This window comes from Anolis carolinensis, chromosome 3, assembly GCF_035594765.1.
Source record: "Anolis carolinensis isolate JA03-04 chromosome 3, rAnoCar3.1.pri, whole genome shotgun sequence".
Lineage (NCBI taxonomy): Eukaryota > Metazoa > Chordata > Lepidosauria > Squamata > Dactyloidae > Anolis > Anolis carolinensis.
In genome coordinates, this window is record NC_085843.1 from 30196197 (window position 1) to 30222708 (window position 26512).

General features: G+C 38.2%; 1 protein-coding gene across 6 annotated transcripts in view; it reads right to left on the bottom strand.

Annotated features, from left to right (window-relative positions):
• Positions 1 to 26512, bottom strand: part of atp8a2 (ATPase phospholipid transporting 8A2) — a 445463-nt gene that overhangs the window by 125347 nt on the left and 293604 nt on the right. For all 6 annotated transcript variants that reach the window (XM_062974659.1, XM_062974657.1, XM_062974656.1 and 3 more), the window contains exon 28: positions 5864 to 5938. In XM_062974659.1, the coding sequence (XP_062830729.1) occupies positions 5864 to 5938 (75 nt within the window). The remainder of the gene's footprint in view (positions 1 to 5863; positions 5939 to 26512) is intronic.

Below are 26512 nucleotides of genomic sequence, written 5' to 3' on the forward strand. Positions count from 1 at the left end.
CAGTGAGCCTATTCCAGATTTCTATCTGAACTTTAAATGATCCCAAATGCTAAACCTATTTCTAGATAGAGTTCAGTGCTTTGGAAAGCTCCTGTAAAGTTCAGATGAAGAACCAGAGTTCATTACTCACTTCACATCAGCATCCACTGCCCCTGTGCTTACAGCTGTACATCCATTCTTCAAAAAATTAGACATGCAGTAGACATAAGGATAACGTATCTGCTTTGGCAAGCATCCTCACTTACACCTGCTTAAACATATGAGCTCATGAAGGTCACAGTGAATACCTCTTATGTGAATTACTGTTATCTGATCAATGAACATCTGAGTGGCACCCAAAAGAAAATTCTTGTGGGAGCTATGAAATGACTTTGAAAACAAAAGGATCCACCATGTTCTCTATCCAATGGAATTCCACAGCAAGGCAAAGAACTCCCTTTTTAGAAAGACTTTTGGCTTTAGGCATATAGTAGTTACAGCTCTCCCCACCTTCTCATTTTTAATTACATTTTGATCACTGGAAATATGATGTGAATTTGCTTTTGAATTTAGAATGCTATTCTGATTGGTTTTCTGGTGTTTTCATTATTACATTATCATTATTAGTTTTGATGTTGATTTGCTGTGTTTTATAATTGAAGTGCATCTTGAATGGTTAAAGTAAGGCACGACACACATAATTTCAATTAATGAATTAAACACATAATGCCACTACATTATGTGCAGCAATATTGGAATAATATTCAAGAGCTACCATGACTACTCATAAGGAACAGGCAGGTCCCTTGTTTCTGATTTCTATAATGTTCATATTGGTTTTTTTACAAGCCCATTCGATTCCATTCAATTTGTCAATGTCTTTTAAAAAAAACCAAATAAAAACTCATATTTATGCATATCTTTTGTACATAATTTCTTCTAAAATATCAATTTACCCTTATACATGTATTTTTCATTCCCCCTCTCTTTGTTTAATAAAACAGTTTGTAATTTCTAACAACTGCATTCTGGATGTTTTTTTTCTCCATTGAATAGCATCACAATACTCAGAGAACTGCAAAAACCACAGGATAATCTTGTGCCACATGAAGGTTTTTGAAGTCCAAGTGGGTCAATTAATAATCAAATGCAAACCAAGCAAATCTCACCCTATTTTTCTGCCTTTTCCAAACACAACATGCTTTCCACCCTGAAAGGTGTGCATCATTTCAACTTTTTTTAACCTAAACCTATTATCTCTGCATTGTATTTACATTCAACCAGCTGTCTGTAATTACAGACCATTTCTATTTATTTTCTTTACAAAAGGAGGGGGAAAGCCTTTCATTTTTAAAGTTTGGAGAGTGATTCCTTCCAGAAATGTATAAGAAGCCTGGAGAATGCAGGTGAAGATCAGCTTCAACAAAGGGCCAGCTCTTTCTGGAGATCAGTAACAGAAAGTACATTTCCTAGCTCCATGATGTCATCCATCTCCTTTGAATTAGTCACAAAGCAATACACCAGATGGCTGCATGGAGAGCATTCTGTATTCTTGTGCAGTAGATGAGAGCCAAGACTAATGGGCAGCTCATATGACTGACTTTCCCGGCTACGTCCGCATGCACAAGGGGCAAGTCACTATTTCCTTGTCTGGAGATTGCCCCCAATTACAGCTTCTGGTTGAGCAATCATTGCGACAGAAGGGATACTGTTATTCCCACAAGCAGCTTTGTCTAACAAGACCCCCGGGATACCCTAATCTGTCTTGTGTATGTGCCACATTAAAATAAGTAGGGTGTGACAATGCTCTCTTCTTATTTTGGAAGACTTTCAAATGTTTTCTGACCAATGTAAAGTAGTGTATGTACACATACACAAAGGGGACCCATGGCACCTTGAAAATGAATTCACGTTTTGTGAATTCATTGAATACATTGATATTATTACTGCTGTATTAACTCTTGTTTTATTGTCTTACTGTGTTTTTTTATATATTGTTCAATGTTTTTATGCTGTTGTTTTTGTAAATTGTGCTAGTTGGGCCTTGCCCCATATGAGCTGCCCCGAGTCCCCGTGGGGAGATGGTGGCGGGGTATAAATAAAGTTTGTATTATTATTATTATTATTATTATTATTATTATTATTATTATTATTATTATTATTATTACATCTAGTTCGTAAAAGGTTTGTGCCACAATAAATCAATTAATTTTAAGGTGTTGCTAGACACTTTCGTTGTCTGTATGCTTGATGGAACAGGCTAACACAGCTAACCTTCTGGAAGTAAGTATAGTGTAAGTGGCCCGGGCTGTGGTGCAGGCGGGAGAGCAAGCCAGCTGCAATTAACTGCAATGAATCACTTTGACCAGGAGGTCATGAGTTCGAGGCCCACTCGGAGCCTATGTTTGTTTGTCTTTGTTCTATGTTAAAAGGCATTGAATGTTTGCCTATATGTGTAATGTGATCCGCCCTGAGTCCCCTTCGGGGTGAGAAGGGCAGAATATAAATGCTGTAAATAAATAAAATAAATAAATAAGTGGCATAAAATTTGGATATTATAAGCAGAGAATGACTGCAACCAAAATAAATCTCTCAGCTTCTATCCTATTTGTCTTACAGTTCTGGGACCCAAAGCATCACAATATGTGTATGGATTTTCAATGAGTAAACTAGAGAAACACCAAGACCCAGATGATGAGAGAAGCAATCTTTTGTTTTATGAGTTCCACCATATAAATGTGACCTATCTCCCAAGATATGAAATAAAACACAACAATGACAAAGCTATACGATTTTCAAATTGTTCACACAGTGTTTTGTAAAGTTACTTTTTTGGGCCCCAACTTCCATAATGCTCCTGTGGGCAGTCTAGCTGGCACAGTGCTTATCAGGATATCGAATATGGAGCATTGCTGATGCTGCCCCAACCTCCAATGCTCCAAGGACAGGCACTAAATTTGTGTCCATTGGTGACAACTATTTCTTTCTTTTCTGGAAACTCACCAGGGGCTAGGAGTCAATCGCTCAGGGAGCAGCGCTAGTCCAGGGATCATCACTTTAAACAGAACTAAACATGTGGATTCTGGGAGTTGTAGTACAGAAAAAAGATCAAGATCTCTATGCAAGCCTTCAAGATGAGCTGGCTAACTACACATTGTCTAGCATCACCAATTAGGGTAAGAATGACTATCCTGGTTTGCCATACCAGATTAAAACACAATGATTCTCTTTCAAAGCAACAGAAAAATATAGTATGGTAAGTCTTCATTTTCAGTGCATGAGCTAAGGGAGGAAAAGGTGGAACAAAGAGACATCACATTAGAGTTTGTCTTATTAGACCAAGACAATTAGATTTGATGTGGCTCCTAATCTTTATGATACACTAGGGCAGTGGTTCTCAATCTGTGGGTCCCCAAGCGTTTTGGCTTACAACTCCCAGAAATCCCAGTCAGTTTGCCAGCTGTTAGTTGAAGGCCAAAACATCTGGGGACACACAGGTTGAGAACCACTGCACCAGGGGATGGCAAAACTGGCTTGCCTCCCACCCAATACACCACACCTTAGCTTGTTGACTTTTCTCATCAGCTTAGTAAAAAAAACAATGAAGGAAGGAATAGAAGGCACTGAGAGGATGAAGGTGGAACAGCTATGCAACCTCCCCTTGCATTGTTAGATTTATTTGTGGAGCAGGAAAGGCTGCAACCCACTGAATGTTGCAAACGCAAATTTAAAGGATATTTCAAGATCTTCTCATTATGATGAAACATATTCCAAGAGTTATTCCACATTTTTTCAAAGTTCTTTCTCATTTTGGAACTTGTTCTTTTTCTAAATATTTTTCTGCATAAAAATATTATGTTTTGCCAAAGCACATTTACTTTTGCAGAATTATGTTTCATTTGTGTGTATGTATGTGTGTGTGTGTATACACACACACACACACACATATATGAAAGTACAGAGCTTTTCCACAAATATGACCACAAACAAGTCCTAAAATTAAAAAAAGTTGGAAAATGCACTAAACACACAGCAATCTTTTCAGAAGAGACTGAAGGACTTTTAATTTTTTAAAAAAAATAATTCTTGTGTGCTTGGATGAAATTAGCAAAGAGTTACTTTTTCAGTTGTGAGTATGCTTTTGGTGTAGGATTTCGACAGAAGAGTGGTAATAACTCAGAAAAACTGGTTAGGCCAAGCTATGTGGCCATGGTTTCTTAGTCCACGATGACCAAAATATTTTCTCATAATATGGGATCTAAAGTTTGAGAAATAGATATGAGAATGAAGGGGAAGTTTGTTCTCTAATTTTCAGAAATAAAGTTGATCTTGAGGTGAAAGAAACTATCGAAGTTATCAAGACTGAATAGTCTCAAAATTAGTTCAGAACTTTGGATATCACTTTAAAATTCAGACTTAAACATGGAACCGAATCCCTGACAGGGGTGACACCAGCTGCAACTGTCTGAGGCATGTGTGAAAGAAACTGAAGTTGAAAGGGGCAGAGCTTGGAACTGTAGTAGTTTGGATTACAACTTGTAGCATCAATCAGTCATTGGCTAAGGATTCTGGGAATTTGTTGTTGAAGGCTTTCATAGCCGGAATCACTGGGTTGCTGCGAGTTTTCTGGGCTGTAAACCTCACCTGCCTAATTTCCAACAGATTCCTCAATTTCTGAGGATGCCTACCATAGATGTGGGTGAAACGTCAGGAGATAATGCTTCTGGAACATGGCCATACAGCCCGGAAAGCTCACAGCAACCCAGGTTCTGGGAATTATACTCCAAAACAATTCAAATAATGGGAATAGGAACACCTAATGAGGCAGAGTGAATGGCCAAGATAATAAAAGGTTGAAAGTATTTTGGGTATCTGTGGGTAGGGGTTGGTTGGTTGCAGAGTAATAGGTCTGCTGTCTTCTATATGGACTGTATGTGCTTTCAAGTTACCTATGCCTATCAACTTATGGTAACTCTATTAATTTCATAAGGCTTTCTTAGATGAGAAAAATCATTAGGCTTTCTTAGGAAAGGCAATTTGTCATTACTGTCCTCTGCAATATATCTTACAGCACCTGCTATTCTTTGACGTCTCCCATCCAAGGACTAACCAAGACTAAGCCTGTTTAGCTTTCAAGATTAGACAGGATTTGGTGCCTTCAGAGTCTTCTGGGAGGCCTATGTTATTTTTCCTACTTGTGAAGTTGTACATAAATCCAGTATTATAGAACACATAATAATAATAATAATAATAATAATAATAATAATAATAATAATAATAATAATAATTCCTACCCACCTCTCCTTGTGGTTCAAGGCAGATTCTACAGTGAGTTTCCTCCCTGACTTCAATGAGATGTTCAGTTATGTATTTCTATTTAAATTATAATAATATTTTCTAGCAGTTAACATGTAAATTCTATGCAAAACTGAATCCTCCTTATGGCTGACACATTTTCTCTTTTTCTGGTGAGACATGAGTGACCACCCACCTCTCTGCTGTTTCCAGCTGCAGAGCCTGGAAACATTCTTTCTGGATTATAACCCCCTCAATCCCCAGCAAGCCTGACCACAGCTGGGGATTTTGACAGCTGTCATCCAAGAACGACACTTCCAAGCTTGACCAAAAGTACTGTCTAGCTGTCTGGGTCGCATTTGGCTTAGTGGTCCATGGAATATGCAAACTCGTGGTAGGTTCATGTTTTTGAGGTACCGCTCCAGCTTAGGAGAAACAGAGGACTTACTTGTTCAATACTAAGACAAAGCAACAACAGTCCCCAAATGCACATCACAATGCATATGCAGAGGATCAGCCAAGATAAAATGCACAGATATAAACACCAAAGGGTTCTGCATGTTATCAAGCTGTGACAAGGGACACTTACCACATTGTAGAGGCCAATGCACCAGCGCTCAAATAAAATCTGCCCTGAAAATCCATTAACGAAGGCAAACCAAAGCTGAAATAAAAGAAAGTTACACAAGGCTTTAGATCAATGTGTCACAAAAGTTTTTATGCATTCAAGAAAAGAAGAGTGTGGAATGTGGACATCATCTGGAGGCAGCTGCTGGATAACTTCTAAAAATATGTCTTCACAGTTGTTCTCTTTTTAAATAGAGCAACGCTGCTGAAGCAATGGAATAATCTGTAGAATCTGCATCATTACTCTAAAATAGCAAACCTTTTGTAAACCTGCATTAAGATTCTTCCATGTTAGCAAATTCTTAATGTGTCTTCCTTTACACTATAAGCCAATCTGGTTTAGTTATATACCATGCAATGTGAAAAAATACAACAGAATACTTCCGGAAAACACACCCTATGATATTTCTCTACATTTTACTAACAGGAGCCTTAGAAAGTATGGAAAGTTGAGCCACTGAAATGAAGAGGACTTAGTCACCAATAGCAGATTGTATGAATGGCAGTTCATCTATTATAACTATAACTGAATTTGGATCCAACTTCCAGAACAGAAGTTAGGAATCTTTGAACCATCCAAGGTTTTTGACTACATTTCCCATGATCCCTAACCAAGAGCCATTCTGGATGGTGCTTCTGGGAGTTGTAGTCAAATAATCTAACAGTTAAATTATTCCTGGCCCCCTTATCTTGCTTTCTGTTGCTCTTGATGCCGATTTTAACCTGGGTTATTTTTTTGTTATATACAGTAGAGTCTCACTAATCCAAGCCTCGCTTATCCAAGCCTCTGGATAATCCAAGCCATTTTTGTAGTCAATGTTTTCAATATATCGTGATATTTTGGTGCTAAATTCGTAAATACAGTAATTACAACATAACATTACTGCGTATTGAACTACTTTTTCTGTCAAATTTGTTGTATAACATGAAGTTTTGGTGCTTAATTTGTAAAATCATAACCTAATTTGATGTTTAATAGGCTTTTCCTTAATCCCTCCTTATTATCCAAGATATTCGCTTATCCAAGCTTCTGCCGGCCCGTTTAGCTTGGATAAGTGAGACTCTACTGTATTCAACTCCATACACAGTATTCCCTGCACAATATTATGAGATTGCTTTACAATTCTTCTGTCTGCTTTAGGAGACATATTTCCTACATAATATCGGCCTATTCAGTACTTTTAAAGGAACTGCTGAAAGATTTATGTTACATCATTGGCTTGCTCTACAAAAAAGTGGCTGGGAGATGTTTCTGACTCTTCCAAATATCACCGTTCCTTAGAATAAAAAAATCATGCACTGGTTTTGCTATACAAATGTATCTTGTAACATTTTAGGGAGCATCTTGAACTCATTTTTATCATTTGCAGGTGCTGCTGGGAATTTTTAAGGCAAAATCAAAATCTTCTTGAAACTGCATCCAACCTTGGAAAAAGTATCTTTTATTGCAATACTCCTCTGCTGGATAATGAAACCCACTTGCTCCAAGGGAACTGCTAGTTAGCTGAGCCCAAACCAACAAAAAACATGAGGATTTGATTTTTTTTTTCCTTTAATGAAACAACTGGTGTTTCAAAATGGAAATATTACTCAGATGACCTTTTTTTGTAAAAAGCATACAGGTGGGAATGAAACAAAACAAAAATGTATTGTGTTTTCAGTAGTTACAAAATTACACTTCTGTTAATATCCCCCCCCCCCCCACACACACACACACACAAAAGTAGTTGTTTTGGCAACTTCGGATGTATTATTGCAAACAGTATGTATGGCTGTTTTGAGGGGGGGGGGGGAATCGGTAACTTGTACCAAACAGCTTAAAGAATTTGTGTTTTAGCTATTTAAGATCCTTAAAAGAATGCAATGTATGAAGAATGGGAGGGAATCAAAATATGGTTCCTGGCAAACAAAAGGCACCATCCCAAAGACACAGAACTTGGGCAAATTACCTTTTTGGACTACATCTCCCCGATCACCATTGCCACTCTACCAACACACCCACACATATAGAGAGATTGTTTTGGAACTGGCATAAACTTTATTCAGTCCTGTAGAATTTGCAAAGTGCTGGCTACAGAATTTTAGAATATTATGTTTTAAACATTTCCCAACAAACATGGCCATTTGGGCATGTAGTGTAGTCCCCTATTTTTTCCTACATTTTGGTAGCGATGTAACACCTTGATTACTTCATCTTTGGGCACGAGAAGAAATACTTACGACAATTTTCTCCTCACTGTGGAAGAAAGCAAACATTCCTTTATAGCATTCACCTCAAATTATTGCGGCCTGAGGTGTAGAGATTTTAATGATAATTATATATGTGATTTTTTTCTTGCTTATTTATATTTATGTAATTTGTATTTTATGCAATGTGCTGTTTTATTGTTTATATGTCGGGTTGGTTGGATGATAGCTTTTTGTATTAAGTAGTTGTTTTCTATTTTGTTCGCCGCTTTGAGTCCCATTTGTGGGAGAAAAGTGGAATAAAAGTAATTAATTAATTAATTAATTAATTAATAATTGTGGGATAATTATTCTACAGAGAAAAACACCTGAGATTTTGTGGGCAAAATGTGCAAAAAAATCACAGCCAGCACCCTGTTCAACAGTCATGATAAGATTAATTGGAATTACTGTAGTAAGATGGATTTAGGATAATCTAACTACTGGGGATTCATGTTTATGGTCATGATTAACTGAATGTAGCTCCGCAAAATCTGAATTCTCAGCTGGACAACACCCACATTAAAGAGTTTCTGAGGCCCTAGAGATTGGAGTTGCAGGGCATCATGAGACCAACAGTAGTGGCAGGATCATAAAGATCTCTCCAGCTCCCTGTTCGCAAGGTACTTTGTTGTCAGGAGAAATCTACAAACATAATTTCCTAGCCCTCTGGTCTCTAGTACCACATAAACATTTTGGCTGTGGTATTGCCAGGCTGTGAAGGAAGGTTTCATGTCTGGGAGCATCACCAATCATAATAATAATGAAAGAGCTTCATCATCAATGACAATGCTGGATCTTGTCTCCCATATTTTCTCCATAACAGTTCAAGCTGGTTTATTATTCTTCCTGCCAACCACTGACTGTTTTCCCAAACCCATTTGCTGGGGCAAAAGGCACAGGATCCCTGTGAAAATGAGGGAGAATACTTATTTAGGAATGTTTTTGCCTTCCTGCATGACTATATGGTTCATTTTAGAGGAGAGTACTGGAGGACTGAGATTCCTAGAGAGGTGTTCTCCCCAGAAAACTCTAGGTCCTAGTATGGCTGGAGATTCACTGCAGAGTCACATTAGAGAACCTAAAGATTCCATTAATAATCAAATCTGCAAAAGTCAAAACCTCAAATGTGGAGGCATTTTTATTGTGTCAGAAGTGACTTGAGAACATACTGCAAGCTGCTTCTGGTGTGAGAGAATTGGCAGTCTACAGAGACATTGCCCAGAGGATGGCTGGATGTGTTATTGGGAGGCTTCATGTCCCCGCAAGCTAGAGCTGACAGATGAGAGTTCACCCCATCTTGTGGATTTGAACTGGCAACCTTCAGGTCAGCAGTTCAGCTGGCACAAAATCCAAAATTGTCCACATGGGTGCTGAAATAGTCACATTTTTTCTTTCTGATGATTCAATGTAAATGAGCTGTGTTTCCGACATAAAATTAATATAAAGATTGTATGAAATTACCCCCAGGCTATATGTATAAAGTCTGTATGAAACACATTTCTGTTTATATATGACATTTCTGTTTATATATGGGTTGTACTTCCAAGATATCTCATTATATATGTGTTCATGAATATATGTGTAATGTAATCTGGAAAAAATCCTAAACACTTCTGGTCCCAAGCATTTCAGATAAGGAATACAGTGTTCCCTCAGTACTTCGTGGTTCACTTTTTGCTGATTCAGTGTTTTACGGTTTTTCAATAAACTCTGAAAGACTATTATAAATCATAAAAATTGCAATTTACAGCCTAAGGAAGGGAGGAAGGAAAATCCAAAGGGAGAGAAAAGGAGCCCAAGTGGCAATGGGAGGAGAAGGAGACGATTTATCAACACACGATTGGTTGATAAAGACTTAAATTAGTGTGTAACTACTAAAATAATGTATAAATATTAAAATAAATATAGCGTCCCTACTTCGTGGATTTTCACTTATTGCGGCTGGTCCTGGAACCTAACCCCCACGATAAGTGAAAGAACACTGTACTCACTCTACGAATACTATCTCCATAAATCTCTCTTGCAGGTCAAAGAACCCCCCATCCTCTTCTTTTAAGCTGTCTTAATTCCCAGCTTTGAGGAAAATACTAAAGTATAACTAAAGTAATACAATACAATAACTACACCCTGCCTTCCCCCACCAAGGACTTGCGCTTAACAAGGAACGATAGCTACCTTTCAGGCTTCATAGACTGGAAACTGCCCATGGTTGACTCAGATCTGGTGAGTTGTTTGGAAAGCTTGCCAAGTCTAGTTTCTCTTGCCAAGCTCCTGGGGACTGCAGCCCAAAGCTACAACACTGCTATGAGCAAATGTATCCAGAGCTATTAAAATGTTTGGGTTTTTTTCTGATTTGAGATAAAGCCCTCTTTGCTTTATTTAACTATTGCCTGCCTGCCATTAGTGATGGATCTGCTTATTTACAACCCTGCTATCTCCTCCTTCAAAGTCATGATATTCATGTTAAAGGACCCAATTCAAAGTCCAGAAAACCTAAACGTAAGGCAGAAATCCACGCAGGCACATTATCTTCGTCCTATCTTACAATAGACAAAACAGACACACTATATCAGCTGTAACCTCAGTTGAAACAGAGGACATAAAATAGCAAAGAGTGAAATGATAAAGAGAAAAACTCAATTGTGTTGCTTTGCTATATTTCAAAACACATTTTGGATGTGCAAGGTGGAGAGAAGGACAGAAAAGTGGTGGAACAGAGAGGGAGAGGAAGAAAGAGAGAAAAAGGAGGGAGCCATCTACATTTGGGTGTTGCTTTGTTCCCTATTCGTGTCATTTCATGTGAGAATGCAGCCCTCAACAAGAGAATAACCTTGCTTGTCCCTGATTAACATCATACTGAAGGTTTTCTCCCTTCTAGCATCATCATCATCATGATTCCCTATTTGGGACTCAAGATGGCACACAATGTATAAAAACAGCAAAAAAATTACAAACTGCAAAGACAAAACGTGATTAATAAGTAAATCTGGCTGAAAACAAACCATTAAAAGAAACCAAGCATAAGACCTATAGCAGAAAAATCGTCAAATTGTTTAGGCAGGATGATCCATGTACAAAACATTTCAGGGAGCCGCAGTGGTACAATGGGTTAAACCCTTGTGCCGGATGGACTGCTGACCTGAAAGTTGCCAATTAGAATCTGCAAGACGGGGTGAGCTCTCGTCTGTCAGCTCTAGCTTGCATGGACATGAGAGAAGCCTCCCACCAGGACGGTAACACATCCAGATGTCCCCTGGGAAACATCTCTGTAGATGGCCAATTCTTTCACACCAGAAGCGACTTGAAGTATTTTCTCAAGTTGCTTCTGACACGATAATAAAAAGGGAGATTTCAGCTGAACACACAATGGTTTTAGTACTACTAAAGTTCCCAGCATCCCTTTGTTCCATGGCTTGGGAGCTGAAAACCAATCAGGTATGCCAGGTGCATAAGTACACATCCCAGAGGACAAACACAATTTTAGATTTACGGTATGTGCTCAAATTTGCAAAGTTCAAGAGACGCAGAACTTGGGGATGATGAGATATGAATCCTCTCCTGTTTCCTTTGTGCCATCACAGGTTTAAGCTGTCTGCCTAAGCCGGCCCATGTCCACACTTCATTCTGCCTAATAATGAGGAACATTTCTGTTGCTATTTCAGCACAGGGAATCCACCTAGGTGACCTCTTGTTCCATCTGTTTTGGTGTTTTTTATATGAGATGTGGGTCTGTGTCCTTTAAGTTTAAGTCCAAAAGGACACTTTACTGAGAATGTGTCAGGTTTTTTTTTGTATTTTAAAAAAAACAATGCCACAAACTAAATACAAATAGCTGACCCCGAGGTGAAGGGATCATAGTCAGCTTCCAATTGCCAGAACCACACCGCTTATGCACCTGCCAGAAAATGAATTTTAAGAAGGTCAAGAATCTTTCTCTTATTCTCTCCCTTTCTCAATTCCTCCCCCCTTCCTTCCCCCACAGAATACAGCCTCACTTGAGCAAGTTCCTCAGCAATTTTAATTGCAATTGAAGGCTTTACACTTAATTATCATGGAACATTTAACGCTTGAAATAGTGGGAACTAATTTATTTAAATGCTTTAAGGTGCCGGGATAGTGAAGTGTCTCTTCTAAATGTGCACATTTATGATGTCTTGATAATAGACAGCTTAACGAGGACTAGAGATATTTCCCCGCAATCCTGCTAAAGGGCATGGAAAGCCGATGTAGTCAGAGTATCAACAACCGCCACAGGCACCAATTATAGCCAGGCTAGATGCCTTTGCTGTATAGAGAATGTGTTAAATTTACAATACAGCTCCTCCACACACACTCATTTTGCAAGCTCTTGCCAAAGAGGCTTTTTAGAGGGGAAATAGTTTGCCCTAATAAAACGTGTTTGTTTATCTCCTGCGCAGTTTGTTAATCATCTCTGCTGATTAAAATCCGCTTTGTGACAGATACATTTCTTGATACAAGAATCGTACCCAACTCAAAATATGTATCATTGAAATAATGTTTGTTCCATAATGTGAGCATAGGTTCCTTAAGGATTTTTTGGAAAGAGATTTGGAATATGACAAAATTGCCTGCCATTTATCTGCAATTGTCAATTATTTTCTCAGCTCATCACAAGGATAGTAGGCTTTCCACTTTTGCAATCACTGGACTTCCATGAATGTGGAAAGCATGTTAATTTTAGAAATGCTACTTAGTTTAAGAAACTAAGTTTGAGAAAACACCTTTCTAAGAATCTATAGATCGGGAGTGTTAAAATCATTTTCACTGAGAGCCACATCAGCCTTACAGTAGCATTCAATGGGCTGTTTGTAATTGTAAGATGGTATAAATGTTAACTGGGAGCCCCTGGTGGTGCAGCGGTTAATACCACTGAGCTGCTGGACTTGCTGACCAAAAGGTTGGCAGTTCGAACCTGGGGAGCGGGGTGAGCTCCTGCTGTTAGCCCCAACGTCTGCCAACCTAGAAATTGCATGCAAATGTGAATAGATCAATAGGTACTGCTCTGGCAAGAAGGTAATGGCCACATGATCTTGAAGGTGTTTATGGACAACACCCGTTCTTCGGCTCAGAAATGGAGATGAGCACCAATCCCCAGAGTCAGACATGACTAGACTTAATGTCAGGGAAAACCTTTACCTTTCCCTTATAAATGTTAACTATGTCGTCTGGTCATTGAAAGCCTCACTGGACACATAAAATAACATGACAGGTCAGATTCGGCCTTCTGTTTGACACGTGTCTCTAGATCTTTAGCATGACTCGAAGGTCAACTTTCGATGGAAGTTGGAGTAGTTAGCATCCATATTTCTAAGTTGCTCAATTTGTTGAAAAATTACCTTTCAGACAGGATAACTCTTGCTGAGAAGGAAAGAAATTATATTGCCAGCTCACAGGAGAGAAGAAAAAATATGCAATTTCCTCTTCTTTGGTGTGCTTTCCCAGGAAGCTGTGGTCCAAAAGAGGAACTTTGTCAAGCTTTTCCAATTTCTGCTGCACTAGAAAATGCCTGGCAGAGCTTTGCATATGGCTTTTCCTCCACCTTGGATTCTCCCTCTCCTATCCTATTACATTACTATACACACAATGGCATCTGCATATCAGTATCAGTCAAGCTAAAATCCAAATCACATACTTTCCAAATGGCAGCTTCTTGTGTATAATTCCTCCACTCTCCTACAACAGATTTGCGGAAGTCGAGCCCTGAGATCTTGCTGGAAGTATTGGAAAACCTGTTTGTACAGGAGTATATTGTTCAAGGCAGGGAATACAACACATTTCCTAACTGATGCTATTGCTACCTAGAATAATATAATTATAGAGTTGGAAGAGAGCAATCCAGTCTAACCCTTTGCCATGCCTCTAGGTGGGAAGGGGTTTTTAAATCAATATACAAATGAATGGTGTTATAGATTTTCCCTCTCCTTTCCTCTGAACTGCATTTGCGGATTTCTGTAAAATTATTCATATTCAAAACTGCTTCATGCCTACTTTAAAGTGAACACTGCTGGATAGAGGTTGCAACCTTTGCTTGTTATTGCAATATGAAATCACCTAAGATAAGAATCCTTCCTACATCCACAGCCTGTATATGAATGCTAAGATCAGCCTGCCAGTGAATCAATTCCCCTACTAGGAAGAACAAATAAAAATGCATCTCAGTTTAGCCCAAGTGCATTGAATTTAATCCTGCAGACTTTCAGTGGGGCGGAACTTGTCTCACAGACAAGCACAGGAGCTTAACTCCATTGTTCACCAGACTATAAGGTATAAGCATGCACCTGGAACGCTTCTTGCAATGCACTGGTTGTTTTTCTTTGTCCTGATAATGGCTAATAACTTAGAAATTGCTAAATTTTGAACTGTGGTCAAGCTAGCTATGGCCAGACACTGACTCACTCATATGTCTAACACAATCTGGAGAATGTCAGTTACAATGTGTCATGTAATGGCACCTGTCATAGCAAGGTCTTGGAATGACAGAGCTTCAGGAAGTCTGGACCCTGTGCATTTAAATAGTTTGTGACTGCTTAAAAAATGCCACATAGATTAACTTCTTTCTTCTTGAGCCAGTTGAATATATCTCCCCTAACCTATCTCCAACACACACATGTCCATGCACACACACAGGTGCTTCTAGCAGATCAATATTTCCTGTCCTTTATGCATTGCCTTTAAAGTAGATTTTGGCAATATACAACAAACCAATGACTACATAGGACTTCAAATGGGTAATAATAATAACAACAACAACAACAACAATAATAATAATAATAATAATAATAATAATAATAATAACTTTATTTTTATATCCCACCTCCATCTCCCATAAGGGACTTGGGGCAGCTAACATGGGGCCAAGCCTGGATAATCACAATAATACAAAAATACATATATAAAACAGTCATCCACAAACAGAATTAAAACCAAATAAAAACACATTTAAGAGTAAACAATTCAAAACAGAACAAGGATTACTGGGCCAAAGTGCAAGGAGTGTATATAAGTTAAGGACAAATGAGACTCAAAAGGAAAGGGTGTCAGAAATAGAATTCAGTTCCTGAATGCAACTGTTTAATGAGTACTTGTGCAAAGAGAACTATTGCAATAATTGGAGCAAAGACATAAAAGAAGATGACAAAAAGAATAGAATCTCTTCCACAAGATTTAAAATATAAATGGGACATATAGTATTGGACATAACCTATTGGACATAGCCTATCAGATAATAACTGCACACATTCCGTGGGCATATATCCTTTTGGCAAATGTGAATCTCCATGAATATGTGAAGACCATCTTTGGAAAACCACTAGTCAAGAAAAGCATGACCTTATTAGAAGTCAACCTTTTGAGCAAGTGATATTCACAAGCATTCATGTAATGGCACACAGGAAACTCAGCAGTTAAACTGAAGAACCATGTCTTTGAACTGCCAAGGAAAAAACATACCACTACAAAAATATATTTGGTTAGCAGAGGATGGTTGTTTCTTTAAAGTTGACATTGTAGTTGCACTTGCCCAAAACATCCATCCTTTCAGGCAACATTGCTTCTCTGTATTGTTTTTAGAGGAGTTTGTGGTGGGTAGAACAAGTAGATCAGAGGTCAACATTCCTGCCAAGAAGTTGCCCTTTCTCATGTTGAATTTTAAAAAATAAGATTCAAGTGTGCTGATACTCATGATTTATGTGTAATTAACAGAGTCATTGTAGGACCAATGCAGACTAGGAATATGTGGTGGTAAACAGATTTTTCTCATAGACAAGCCCTTGGTGTTGTAAATGGCACTTCTGGCTGAAGAAGTGATGGGAGTTGTAATCTAAAAATATCTGGAACTAAGGTGGCGCAGCTCTCGACCCATTTTCCTTAATGCATATTGCTATACTTCTCAGGAGTATAAAATGACTTTCATTAGTAATAGATGGCTGTATGCTAATGAGAGTCTGCGGTATCTGCTCAGCTGAAGCCTGCAATCATTCCAAGCTATGATTTTACGATACGGTGTTCTCCAGTGTATAATTGACCAGCAACTTGCATGAAGGGAAGGATATGCTTTAATGTGGCTTGAAACAATCTGCTAGCCCTTTTAAAAACCGAATAGCATTTGTACTGACATTTTAAAGCCATGAATTATATATACATCTTACAGGCAAGCTCTCTGCTGATGAAGGAGAAGATTATAGCGAAGACATACATTCAAGGATCTGACTTCTTTAAAAAGGAAAAGGAAAGAAATCTGGATGTTTTACACTGTGCTGTGTGTCTTATTACCCAGGCTTTGTATTTGGTTTCTGAAAATATTTTAGCATTGTGGTTAGTTTCGGGCAAGTGCCCAAATGTGGATTAGCCACAGTTTGAGTAAAGAAGTGGCAACTCTAAAAGCACAGAAGTGATTGAAAAAGTGGGCCCCTCTGATTAAAAACGGAGCATGTGGTATGGAAGGGGGTGTGAAACAAATGACATGCACATGTACTGTATTGTATGTCAGCTACTGGTGGTGATCTCATAATTCTCTGGTTGGCATTCATACCCACAATGAACACAGAAGGTCCTTTGGGTTACTCAATTGCTCCATCATGTTCCTATAGGCACAAAGATTCTGCCAAAAAAGTTCCCTTTTACAATCTTTTTATGCTTGCCCAGCTGCCTGTTTCTGTGTCCTTTTAGTAGCATCATAACAGAAAAGACGATAAAGGATGGAGGGAAGATCACACCAGCGACTCCCAGTTTGTAAAAGAAAGCATAGATGAATATGTCTGGCCATCAAAGGGTGAAATGTGCAAGAAAAAAAGAAATCCTTGATGCATTTTGGAGAACACAGCCAAGTAGCTTATATAAAGTACAAAATTTTAGTTCATTTATGCAAGGATTACTTGACATTGTTTCATTTCACATGGCAAGATTGCTTAATTACACTGAACTATTTAGAACTATTCTTCTTTTTTGTGCCTTCTATATGGGAGATACCTTATTCTTTCCAAGATATTTCTGCCTCTGAGACCAAATTAGCAATGCCCTGAAGTAATGCCCTGAAACACATCTACTTCATTAACTGAGATATATTGTCTATATTGATCTATATTGATCTGTATCTGTATTGTTTATTTCAACCTCCCCCAAACTGGCACCCTCCAGATGTGTCAAATCTATGACTCTCACCATCACATTAGCTAGCATTGATGTTGACAAATGATCAGGAAAGAATGACCCAGATGATACCACTGAGAGAACTGCGTACATTTACCTTGGAGAAAAGAAGACTAAGAAATGATATGAGAGACATATTTAAATTCATGGAAGGATTGTGTCTACTAAGATGGCATGAGTTTGTTTTCTTATGCTCCAGTGTGTAAGACACAAGATAACGGATTCCAATTACAAAAAAGACCTTGTACCTGAACATTAGGAAGAAAGAATATATTGACTATAATAACAACTTGAGAGTGAAGTATCCTGATGTGGATGTGTGTGTATGGACTCGTCTTCTTTGGAGACTTTAAAAAAGAAATTAGATTATCACCTTTGTGGAGTGTTCCAGTTGTGTTTTCCTGCATTGCAAGGGGATGGAGATAAGCTAGATTGCCCTTATGGTCCTTTCGAACTCTTTGATTTTATGTTGTTGTCATCTGCTGTCAAGTTAGCTTCAACTTATGGCCACCCTATAGATGCAAGACCTTCAAGAGTCCCAGTTATCACAAAACTCTGCCTTGTGCTGCCTTGATTGAGAAATCTTTCACATTAAATGGTAGCACTATGATTCTGATAACTGTCACGGAAAGCATAGATTTGTAGCTTAGAGAAGTGCATTTTGAGTTCACAGTCAGAAAGCTCTAGTGCTTGACTACACTAAACTAGTTTGAGTCTCCTTGTGGAGAGAAAAAGCAGGGTATAAATGAAAATAATAATAATAATAATAATAATAATAATAATAATAATAATAATAATAATAATGGTTTGGATAATTGATGTTGCCATCCCAGGTGACAGTCACATTGACAAAAAACAACAGGAAAAACTCAGCCGCTATCAGGACCTCAAGACTGAACTTCAAAGACTCTGCAGAAACCAGTACAGGTGGTCCCAGTGGTGATTGGCACATTGGGTGCCGTGCCAAAAGATCTCAGTTGGCATTTGGAAACAATAGACATTGACAAAATTACAATCTGCCAACTGCAAAAAGCCACCCTACTGGGATCTGCGCGCATCATCCAAAAATACATCACACAGTCCTATATACTTGGGAAGTGTTCGACTTGTGATTTTGTGATACGAAACCCAGCATATCGGTCTTGTTTGCTGTGTCATGTCATTCAGCAGGAGGTAGTCTATGATTGAGCAACAGATGAAGGATGGCCAAAGTGGAGCCTGAATGTAGCCAACCCAGTCTCTCTGATCCCTGAGAAAATGTCCCCAGGATAGCAAATTGCATACTCCTACTTCCAGTAACCTTTGGGATGCACAACTGGTAATTAGATTTAGGACATTGTACAATGCTGTGCTGAAAAAAGGACGTGTAATATTTGTTGCTGGGTTTCAAGCCCTAACTTCTGCTTACAAACTGACATGAGAGATGTCTCTAGGAAGAATGTAATTACTTAGAATTTAGACTGGCAAAAAGAAATATTAGGGACTTAGACTACAACTATCTGGCATATTGGAGAAGAATGAAATATGTTTGGATTCCCAGTGGAATGAAATATGTTTGGATTCTAAGCAGAATCCAAATAAATAAAGGGAAGGTCATTGCAGAAAGTATCAAATGCCCACCAAATTTGGTCATTTTGGATGCAGGGAAAGCCTTCAAACTTCCATCCAGTTAGGTAGAGCAGCTCACAATAGAAGAATTGGGGTATTAACAGGAGACTTAAACTTCTCTTGTGTTTTAAGTTCATTTTAGAGTGCATTAAATCTCTCAGAAGAAAAACATCAAAGACATGTGGGTTGGTTAAAGAGTAACTTATAACATTGCTTTTTATGTAAATTATTACTTATCATCACTACATTTTATTCCATCATTCTAAGATGCATGCTCTTAAATGACCCCATGATCACTTATCTTGAATTATCAAGACATAGTCCTGAAATATCATAATCTTCTATATGTTGCACATGATTAAATACAGTATACGTGTTATTCTATTCATACAATCCCACTTGTTTTTGTTTTTATGGCAACTCTGATGCTTTTCCCTATTAAATTTCTCACCAATACCTGTTTTTTTGTTGTTGTTGTTCATCCCCAGATTAATCCATAAGCTGCTGGTGCATATTTATAAATAATTGCTATATTATTTTAAACAACATAGAGAAGGTAAAGGTAAAGGTTTCCCCTGACGTTAAGTCTAGTCATGTACGACTCTGGGGGTTGGTGCCCATCTCCATTTCTAAGCCGAAGAGCCGGTGTTGTCCGTAGACACCTCCAAGGTCATGTGGCCAGCATGACTGCATGGAACGCTGTTACCTTCCCGCCGGAGCAGTACCCGTTGATTTACTCACATTTGCATGTATTCAAACTGCTAGGTTGGCAGAAGCTGGAGCTAACAGCAGGCGCTCACTCCGCTCCCCGGATTTGAACCTGGGACCTTTCGGTCTGCAAGTTCAGCAACTCAGTGCTTTAACACACTGAGCCACCGGAGGCTCCAAAAGTCAATCTATATACACATAAATCGACCTTTTATACAAGTCAAGGGCAGGTTTTGGAGCCCAAATTATGGTTTTTGATATGACCTCTGGTTAAGTCAAGGGTCATTCCATGGAGAAATGAAAGCACCAATGCTACCGCACAGGGTTAGAATCCCTGGTCAACTCCATCATCCAGGTTTTGAAAAAGGCCAGAAGCAGTGCCATAATTGGAGTTGGTTCTTCTTTTAATTCATCCCCTAGGATGAATAAAACTTTTGCTTTTACCACTCTACTCAGATTAGTGAAAAGTTACTTTTAAAAATAAGAGTTGAGATATGGTACACACACTGAGCCGCGGATAAGTAGACCCAGGTTTTTTTTGGGGGGGGGGGGTTGAATAAAATTTCTATACATATACATAAGCATATAGGAAACATACAATACACGGCCACTCACCTACATACCCAACACATTCTGTATAGACTGTGTATGTTGAGCATGTGGAGAAAGTATGGCAAAGACTAAGACTACATCTACACTTCCCAAATGTATCCAGAGTGCTGTGCTCCAGAGCTGTCCTGATGCAGCTTGGGGAACCTTTGGTATCCAGATGGTTGGATGGGCCAAATGAACATTGGGACCACCATCCCTGGCACTATTACACTGCTCACAAGCAGCTTCCTGGCAGAACCTTGCAGGCACCATCATTTCTAATCAGGTCATGATAAGGCACTCAGCAATGTCACCAGCAAAGCTCTGCTTGGAAGCTGCTTTTAGCCAGAGAGACCATGCTGGGTCTGTTTGGCATATGGATTCTGGATTGGACTGGATTTTGCCCAAACTGGTTGTCCACACCTCAAAAACATCGGGATCAATCTAGAGCTTCCAAGAAAGATTAAATTCCAGTCTCCCTTGTGAAACCAGAAACCACATGATGAGTCTATTTATATGGCCTGTGTAGACATGACCATAATAAAAGTGAGTAATCAATACATTTTTATAAATAAATACAATATAACATCTTTAATATAATGCCCAATTTGACCATAAGTTACAGTGAAATTTGATTCCCTTCTGCACTCCTCTTTACTTCATCCACTTGAAAAACATTCAAATACATTTCTGGGAAAATGCTATATATACATATTCTATATACAGTGTTGGCAAAAGCTGAAAGGGTCTTGCAGGCCAAGCAATTCATTTGCCAAAATACACAGTGCACATGAAATCATTTCACCACACAGGGCAATTTTGACTATTAAAAATTATCTGTTTGAATGTTTTTGGAAATTGATTAGCTTCTTTCTCCCCTGTGGAACATAAAAGAAACCACTCAGAGATTGAAAAATGGTGTTTGTGGCATATTCTAAAGACATGGGAATCAGTAGATCTGCAGCCTATGTTTATTTGGACAATAAGACTTTAGAATGAGCATAGAAGTTTTGTGAGATCTGACCTTGGAAATGTTAATTTCATAGATTATAATTCCCAGAATCCCTCATCCTGGTTTGGCAAGTCTGAGGGGTTGTCATTCAAATCTCTACTAGAGAGAAGTGGAAGCTATCAAAAGAAGCAGTTCTGCATCTTCTCCTCTTCTTTACTGTGTAGTGGGTCCTTCGTATTCACTTGGGTTTGGTTCAATAACCAAACCCCACCATAGATACCAAAATCATGGATGCTAAAGTCCCACCACATTCAGTGTTGCAGTATAATAGTGTCTCTTATATAAAATGGCAAAATAAAGATTTACTTTTTTTTAGTATTCTGAATCTGTGGACATAAAGGGTAGATTACTGTAACATAAACAGTAATTCAGGAAAAGGTTATTGGTAGGACCACTGCTCTGTGCACGTAAGATTGCAAATACAAAGCCTGACATCTTCCTCTCTGTATAGCCCTAAATATCTTTCTAAAGCTTATTAATTAATTTAATTTATATTAAATCTCCCACCCCATCCCCCTCCCCCCCCCCCCCCCCAAAAAAAAAAAGAAACCACAGAGGAGGAAAAGGCAATCAAACTGTTACCATTGATAAGCACGGGTTTATGGCATAGTAGTTAAGAGTGCTGGAATATGACTCTAGATACCACGATTCGAATCTTGGCTTGGATACGAAAACCCATTGAGTGATTCTGGGCAAGTCACACACTTTTTGCCCCAGAAAACTCTGTGATAGGTTTGCCTTATGGTCAAGAAATTACTTGAGAAAAATATAATAAAAGCAACAACAAAAATACAATTAAAAATCTGACAATGAAAGTTTGAGTCAGCACTCAATTAACTTCAATTAAACAGCAGACCAGAGCCAAATGCTTGTGTGAATAGAAATGTTTTAGCTCAGTGATGGAAGGGGAGCAGAAGAAGAGTTTAGTTTCCCTGGGGGTGGCCACTGAGAAGGTCCTCTCCGGCATTCCTCATCAAATGCACCTCTGATAGCTCTGGGTTGGAGAGGAGACTCTGCCCTAAGGTTCTCAAAAACTCGGACAGGTTTGTATGGAATAATGTGGTCCTGCATAACACAACAGGCCATCTTGGCTGGTGCTGAACTCCCATAGTCTGAATGATCAAGACTGGCAGAAGTTATACTCTCAAATGGCTGGAAAAAAATGGTATTGATGGTAGTATGTCTGATGCAGCCATGGTATGATTCACTATTAGCAGCAACTATAAAATGTGGTTTTTTAAATTTCAGTTTGGGGAATTGTGGGAGTTATAGTCCAAAGGTACAGCGTATCTAAGTTCTGAACACATACATACACACAAACACTTTTTAAAAACCCTATAAAATAAAAAGGTCTATGGCTCTATGTTATAAAAAAAGACAATTTTATAGAAAGTTAGGAGTGTTTATATTATATTTAATGGAATTACATTAAAAATCTTTCCTCAATCTCCAGAGTAGAAAATTTGAGAGCTTCTATTGAGAGAAAAATATCTCACAGTGAATGACCAGAAGATTGCCTTAGGACTTAAGGTCAGAAATATGCCCTTTAGTTTTGTGGCTTTTTGCTTGAAGCAGATATGCTGAAATTATTGTTCGGAATGAAAATCAGCGATGACATCTGGAAGCAGAGTGGAAGGAAAGTTCCAAAGGAGGGGAAAGTGTGAGAAAGGGACAATAAATTTGCTGAGGATAATTAACTCTGGAATATGTCCCAAGGAAAGAAGCAAAACTATGATAGGAAAAGAAGGTGGTTCTGTTGATCAGCTAGTTCTTTTGTAAAGGTAATGCCAGCAATTAACTCTTGATCAATGCACTGTTTGAAGAGAAGCTGTAGTCAGTCCTTCAACCTTGCAGTGACCAGGTCTACTCTCTACCCAACTTTGTCATTTGTGTAATAAACTCTTTTCATAAAAACTTGAAAACCTGGCTATTTCAATGTGCTTTCGATTAAATCGGCACATCTACCTCACCTATAGCGTTGCAATGATTTATGCCTTTCCTTACCAATGAACTTTATTCCTATTATACACAGATTTCATCCCTTGCCCCAACTCTGAATATGTCCACAGCACTGGTCAGTTGTTGGATTATTGAATTTATGATGTTTGATGTTTTTATATATTTTATGTATTAATTTTGGAATGTAATTTTATGCTATGTATTATTGTGTTTTTAGGGCTTGATCACCATGTAATCTGCCCCGAGTCCCTTTGGGGAAATGGGGCGGGATATAAGAATAAAGTTGTTGTTGTTGTTGTTGTTGTTGTTATTCTTATTATTATATTATAAGTATTAAATTTGGCCAGATATTCTTAAAACTGGCAGGGAGTGGGATAAGGATGCTATACTCTCCAGCTTCCCAGTACTGTTTTTGTCACTCTTCAAATATGCTAAAAAGGACAGCCTCACTTTGAGAATGCTTTCTTCTTAGAATCATAGACTAAATAATAGAATAACAAAGTTGGAAGAGACCACAAAGACAATTCAGTCTATCCCCCTGCCATGTAGGAAAAGCACAATCAAAACACCCTTGACAGATTGCCATCCTGCCTCTATTTAAAAGCCTCCAAAGAAAGGGGCAGAGAGTTCCACTGCTGAACAACTCTTATGGTCAGGAAGTTCTTCCTGATGTTCGGGTGGAATCTCCTTTTCTGTAATTTGAACCCATAGTTCTGAGTCTTAGTCTCCGGGACAGCAGAAAACAAGCCTCTTCCTCTTCCTTATGACATCCTTTCAAATATTTAAACATATTTAATTATTTTCTGACTGATAACATGTGACATTGCCATGGACCGAAACTAGAGTAAACCATCCCTTTCTAGCATTATATGCACACATGTCTGGCAGATATGGTCCTCATATGTATTCCCTGTAGGTCCACTCCGGCGTTGATACTTGCACATTGAATTGATTTACTTGAAGAACGGGCTACACTGGAAATTTGGCTATTCTATATATTTGTTGAACTTTCACAATCTACCACCTGAGGAAGACTCGACAAAGTCCAAACCAGTTGTGGATGGTTACAAATCTTTGATTTTTTTAAAACTTTGGATTCAAAAAGGATTTACTAACTTGGACATATAGGTTTGGATTTACAATTTGTGATTTACACAGTCCTCCGTGTGGAACATGAACTCTGGTTGTCATTGGACTCACAAACCTTGAATATAAGAGTTTTGCTTTCTATGAGTGTATGTGTGTTTGTAACACATTGATTATATTTTTCTGGATTCTGCTTTAGTAATTTCTTGTCTTTCCTATGTAAGGAAGATTTTGGTTCAGAGACATGTATTTTGAAGCATTTAGTATATATTGAATCTCTATAGTCCTTGTCTGTACATTGAATGTTCTATGACTATAGCATATATAGGAAATACTGTATTATAGTTTATATTATTAGATTACATTTCTGGTTATAGTAGCCTTTTGCCTTTGGCAGATATGGTCCACATTGAAAGCAAAGAGATAAATCACATTCAATTAAAAGAAATGAGAGAACAACTTAGAAACTAATTTTTGGAATGGAGATCAAAAGGTTAACATGAGTCTCAAATAGACTGGGATATGAAAGGAAAACAGAATGCATAGCGTGCAATACATTGCCCTATTTTGGGATCCTGTTCAGTATGGAAAGGTTGCACAGATATCTTCACGACATGCCTCCATATGTGGATATCAGAAGGCAAGGGCTGAACATTTCCACCTATATCTCCATACAGAAAAAATGGTGATATGATTGCATATAATCAGTTCCAATTGTACTATTTTATCAAGTAAAGCAACCATTTTGGATGGTGTGGGCCGAACTCTGCAGTCTAGGATTGTGTGAATTTCCAGATTATTATGGATTGCAACTTTCAGCATGCCTCATGATTTCCTATGCTACCTAGAGCCGCTCTGATATGCAGTCTAGCAACATCTAGAGGGCTGTGCAATTCTTACTTTTGAATTATTATGTTAACTACTTTCAGAATAGAATGTGTGTGCTACTGAAAAAGGTCTAGAGCAAGCTGTTATTTTCTACAGATTCATAGGTCTAATCAAGTTAGGATTTAGTCCAAACTAAAGGTGAACAAGCTACATAAATATAGACATAAAAATGACTTCTGGAACAGTAACAAAGAAAAACAGCTTATAGTTTGGCTCTTCGGAAAGTGCATCAGGAGAGCAGAACTTCAAAATATGAGAAGAAAGCTTTATGTTTTAAAAATAACATTTACCAAGCAGTGTATGAAAGCTTTTGAATGCTTATTTGCCTTAATTGTTTTTTCAGTTGTCTCGTACATAAAACAGATAAATCAGAATAAACTGGTTCCAATAACACCCTGGAAATACATTCTGTTTTGAGTCAAATGTTAAGTATAACCATTTGGCCTAATTCTTGTGGTCTGCCCTGACTACTGCAGAGCTGCTGAATCAATTGGATTTACATATGTATTGATCCATGTGTAACAATGGATTCAATGAGCCAGGCATTACGCATTCTTGGATGGTGCATAACTATTTGTCTGTGCCTTCAGCGTACCACTTATTTGCAAAAGCAGCTCTGCATTCCCGATTACACAATGGAACTATAAGCAGGCAGACAGTCACACAATTAAGTGCACAATGTCACCATTCAGCAGAAACAGGTGTAGAACAAGCACCATGTAAATACATGAGCACAGATTTATGTTTTGTAACCACAATATAGCATCTTAACCTTTTTCTTATTCTGCTGTACTTTCCAACAACTCTATGCAGTTCAAAAACATATTAGCAAAGTAACTTTTACTTTTACTATGAACAACACTATAGGCAATGGGGAGGGGAAGAAGAGGTAATGATAGACCATTTTAGACAGATTTTTAAAAATATCAGTGTGCAAAGCTAGGCTGTGTGAAATAATTAATATTTACTGGGAATTTAAAGCCATGAGTGTGTCAATTGGAAAGAAGTTTGCTGCAAGCCATTTTTAAAGAACTGAAAAGATTTCTTGTCAGGATTGACTGCCAGCGGCAGAAATATTCCTTATTGAGATTGTCTCCCAGTGCTTTGCAATCAATTTGATGGAACCAAAGATATTATAGTGAAACCAGCTCCTTCAACATTATATTGCTAAAATGTGGGGTTGGGGGTGGAGAGGTTTCTCTTCTTTTCCTTCCCATTCTCCTAGGTATAAAATCTTACAGCTAAAAATCACACTTTATGCGCCAAGTGCTTTATCAGAGAAATATGCCTGGCAATTTTTCTGAGCTGATTAATAATTAAACTTAGCAACTTCTATCTTCCCCAGACAACAGTATACAAGGG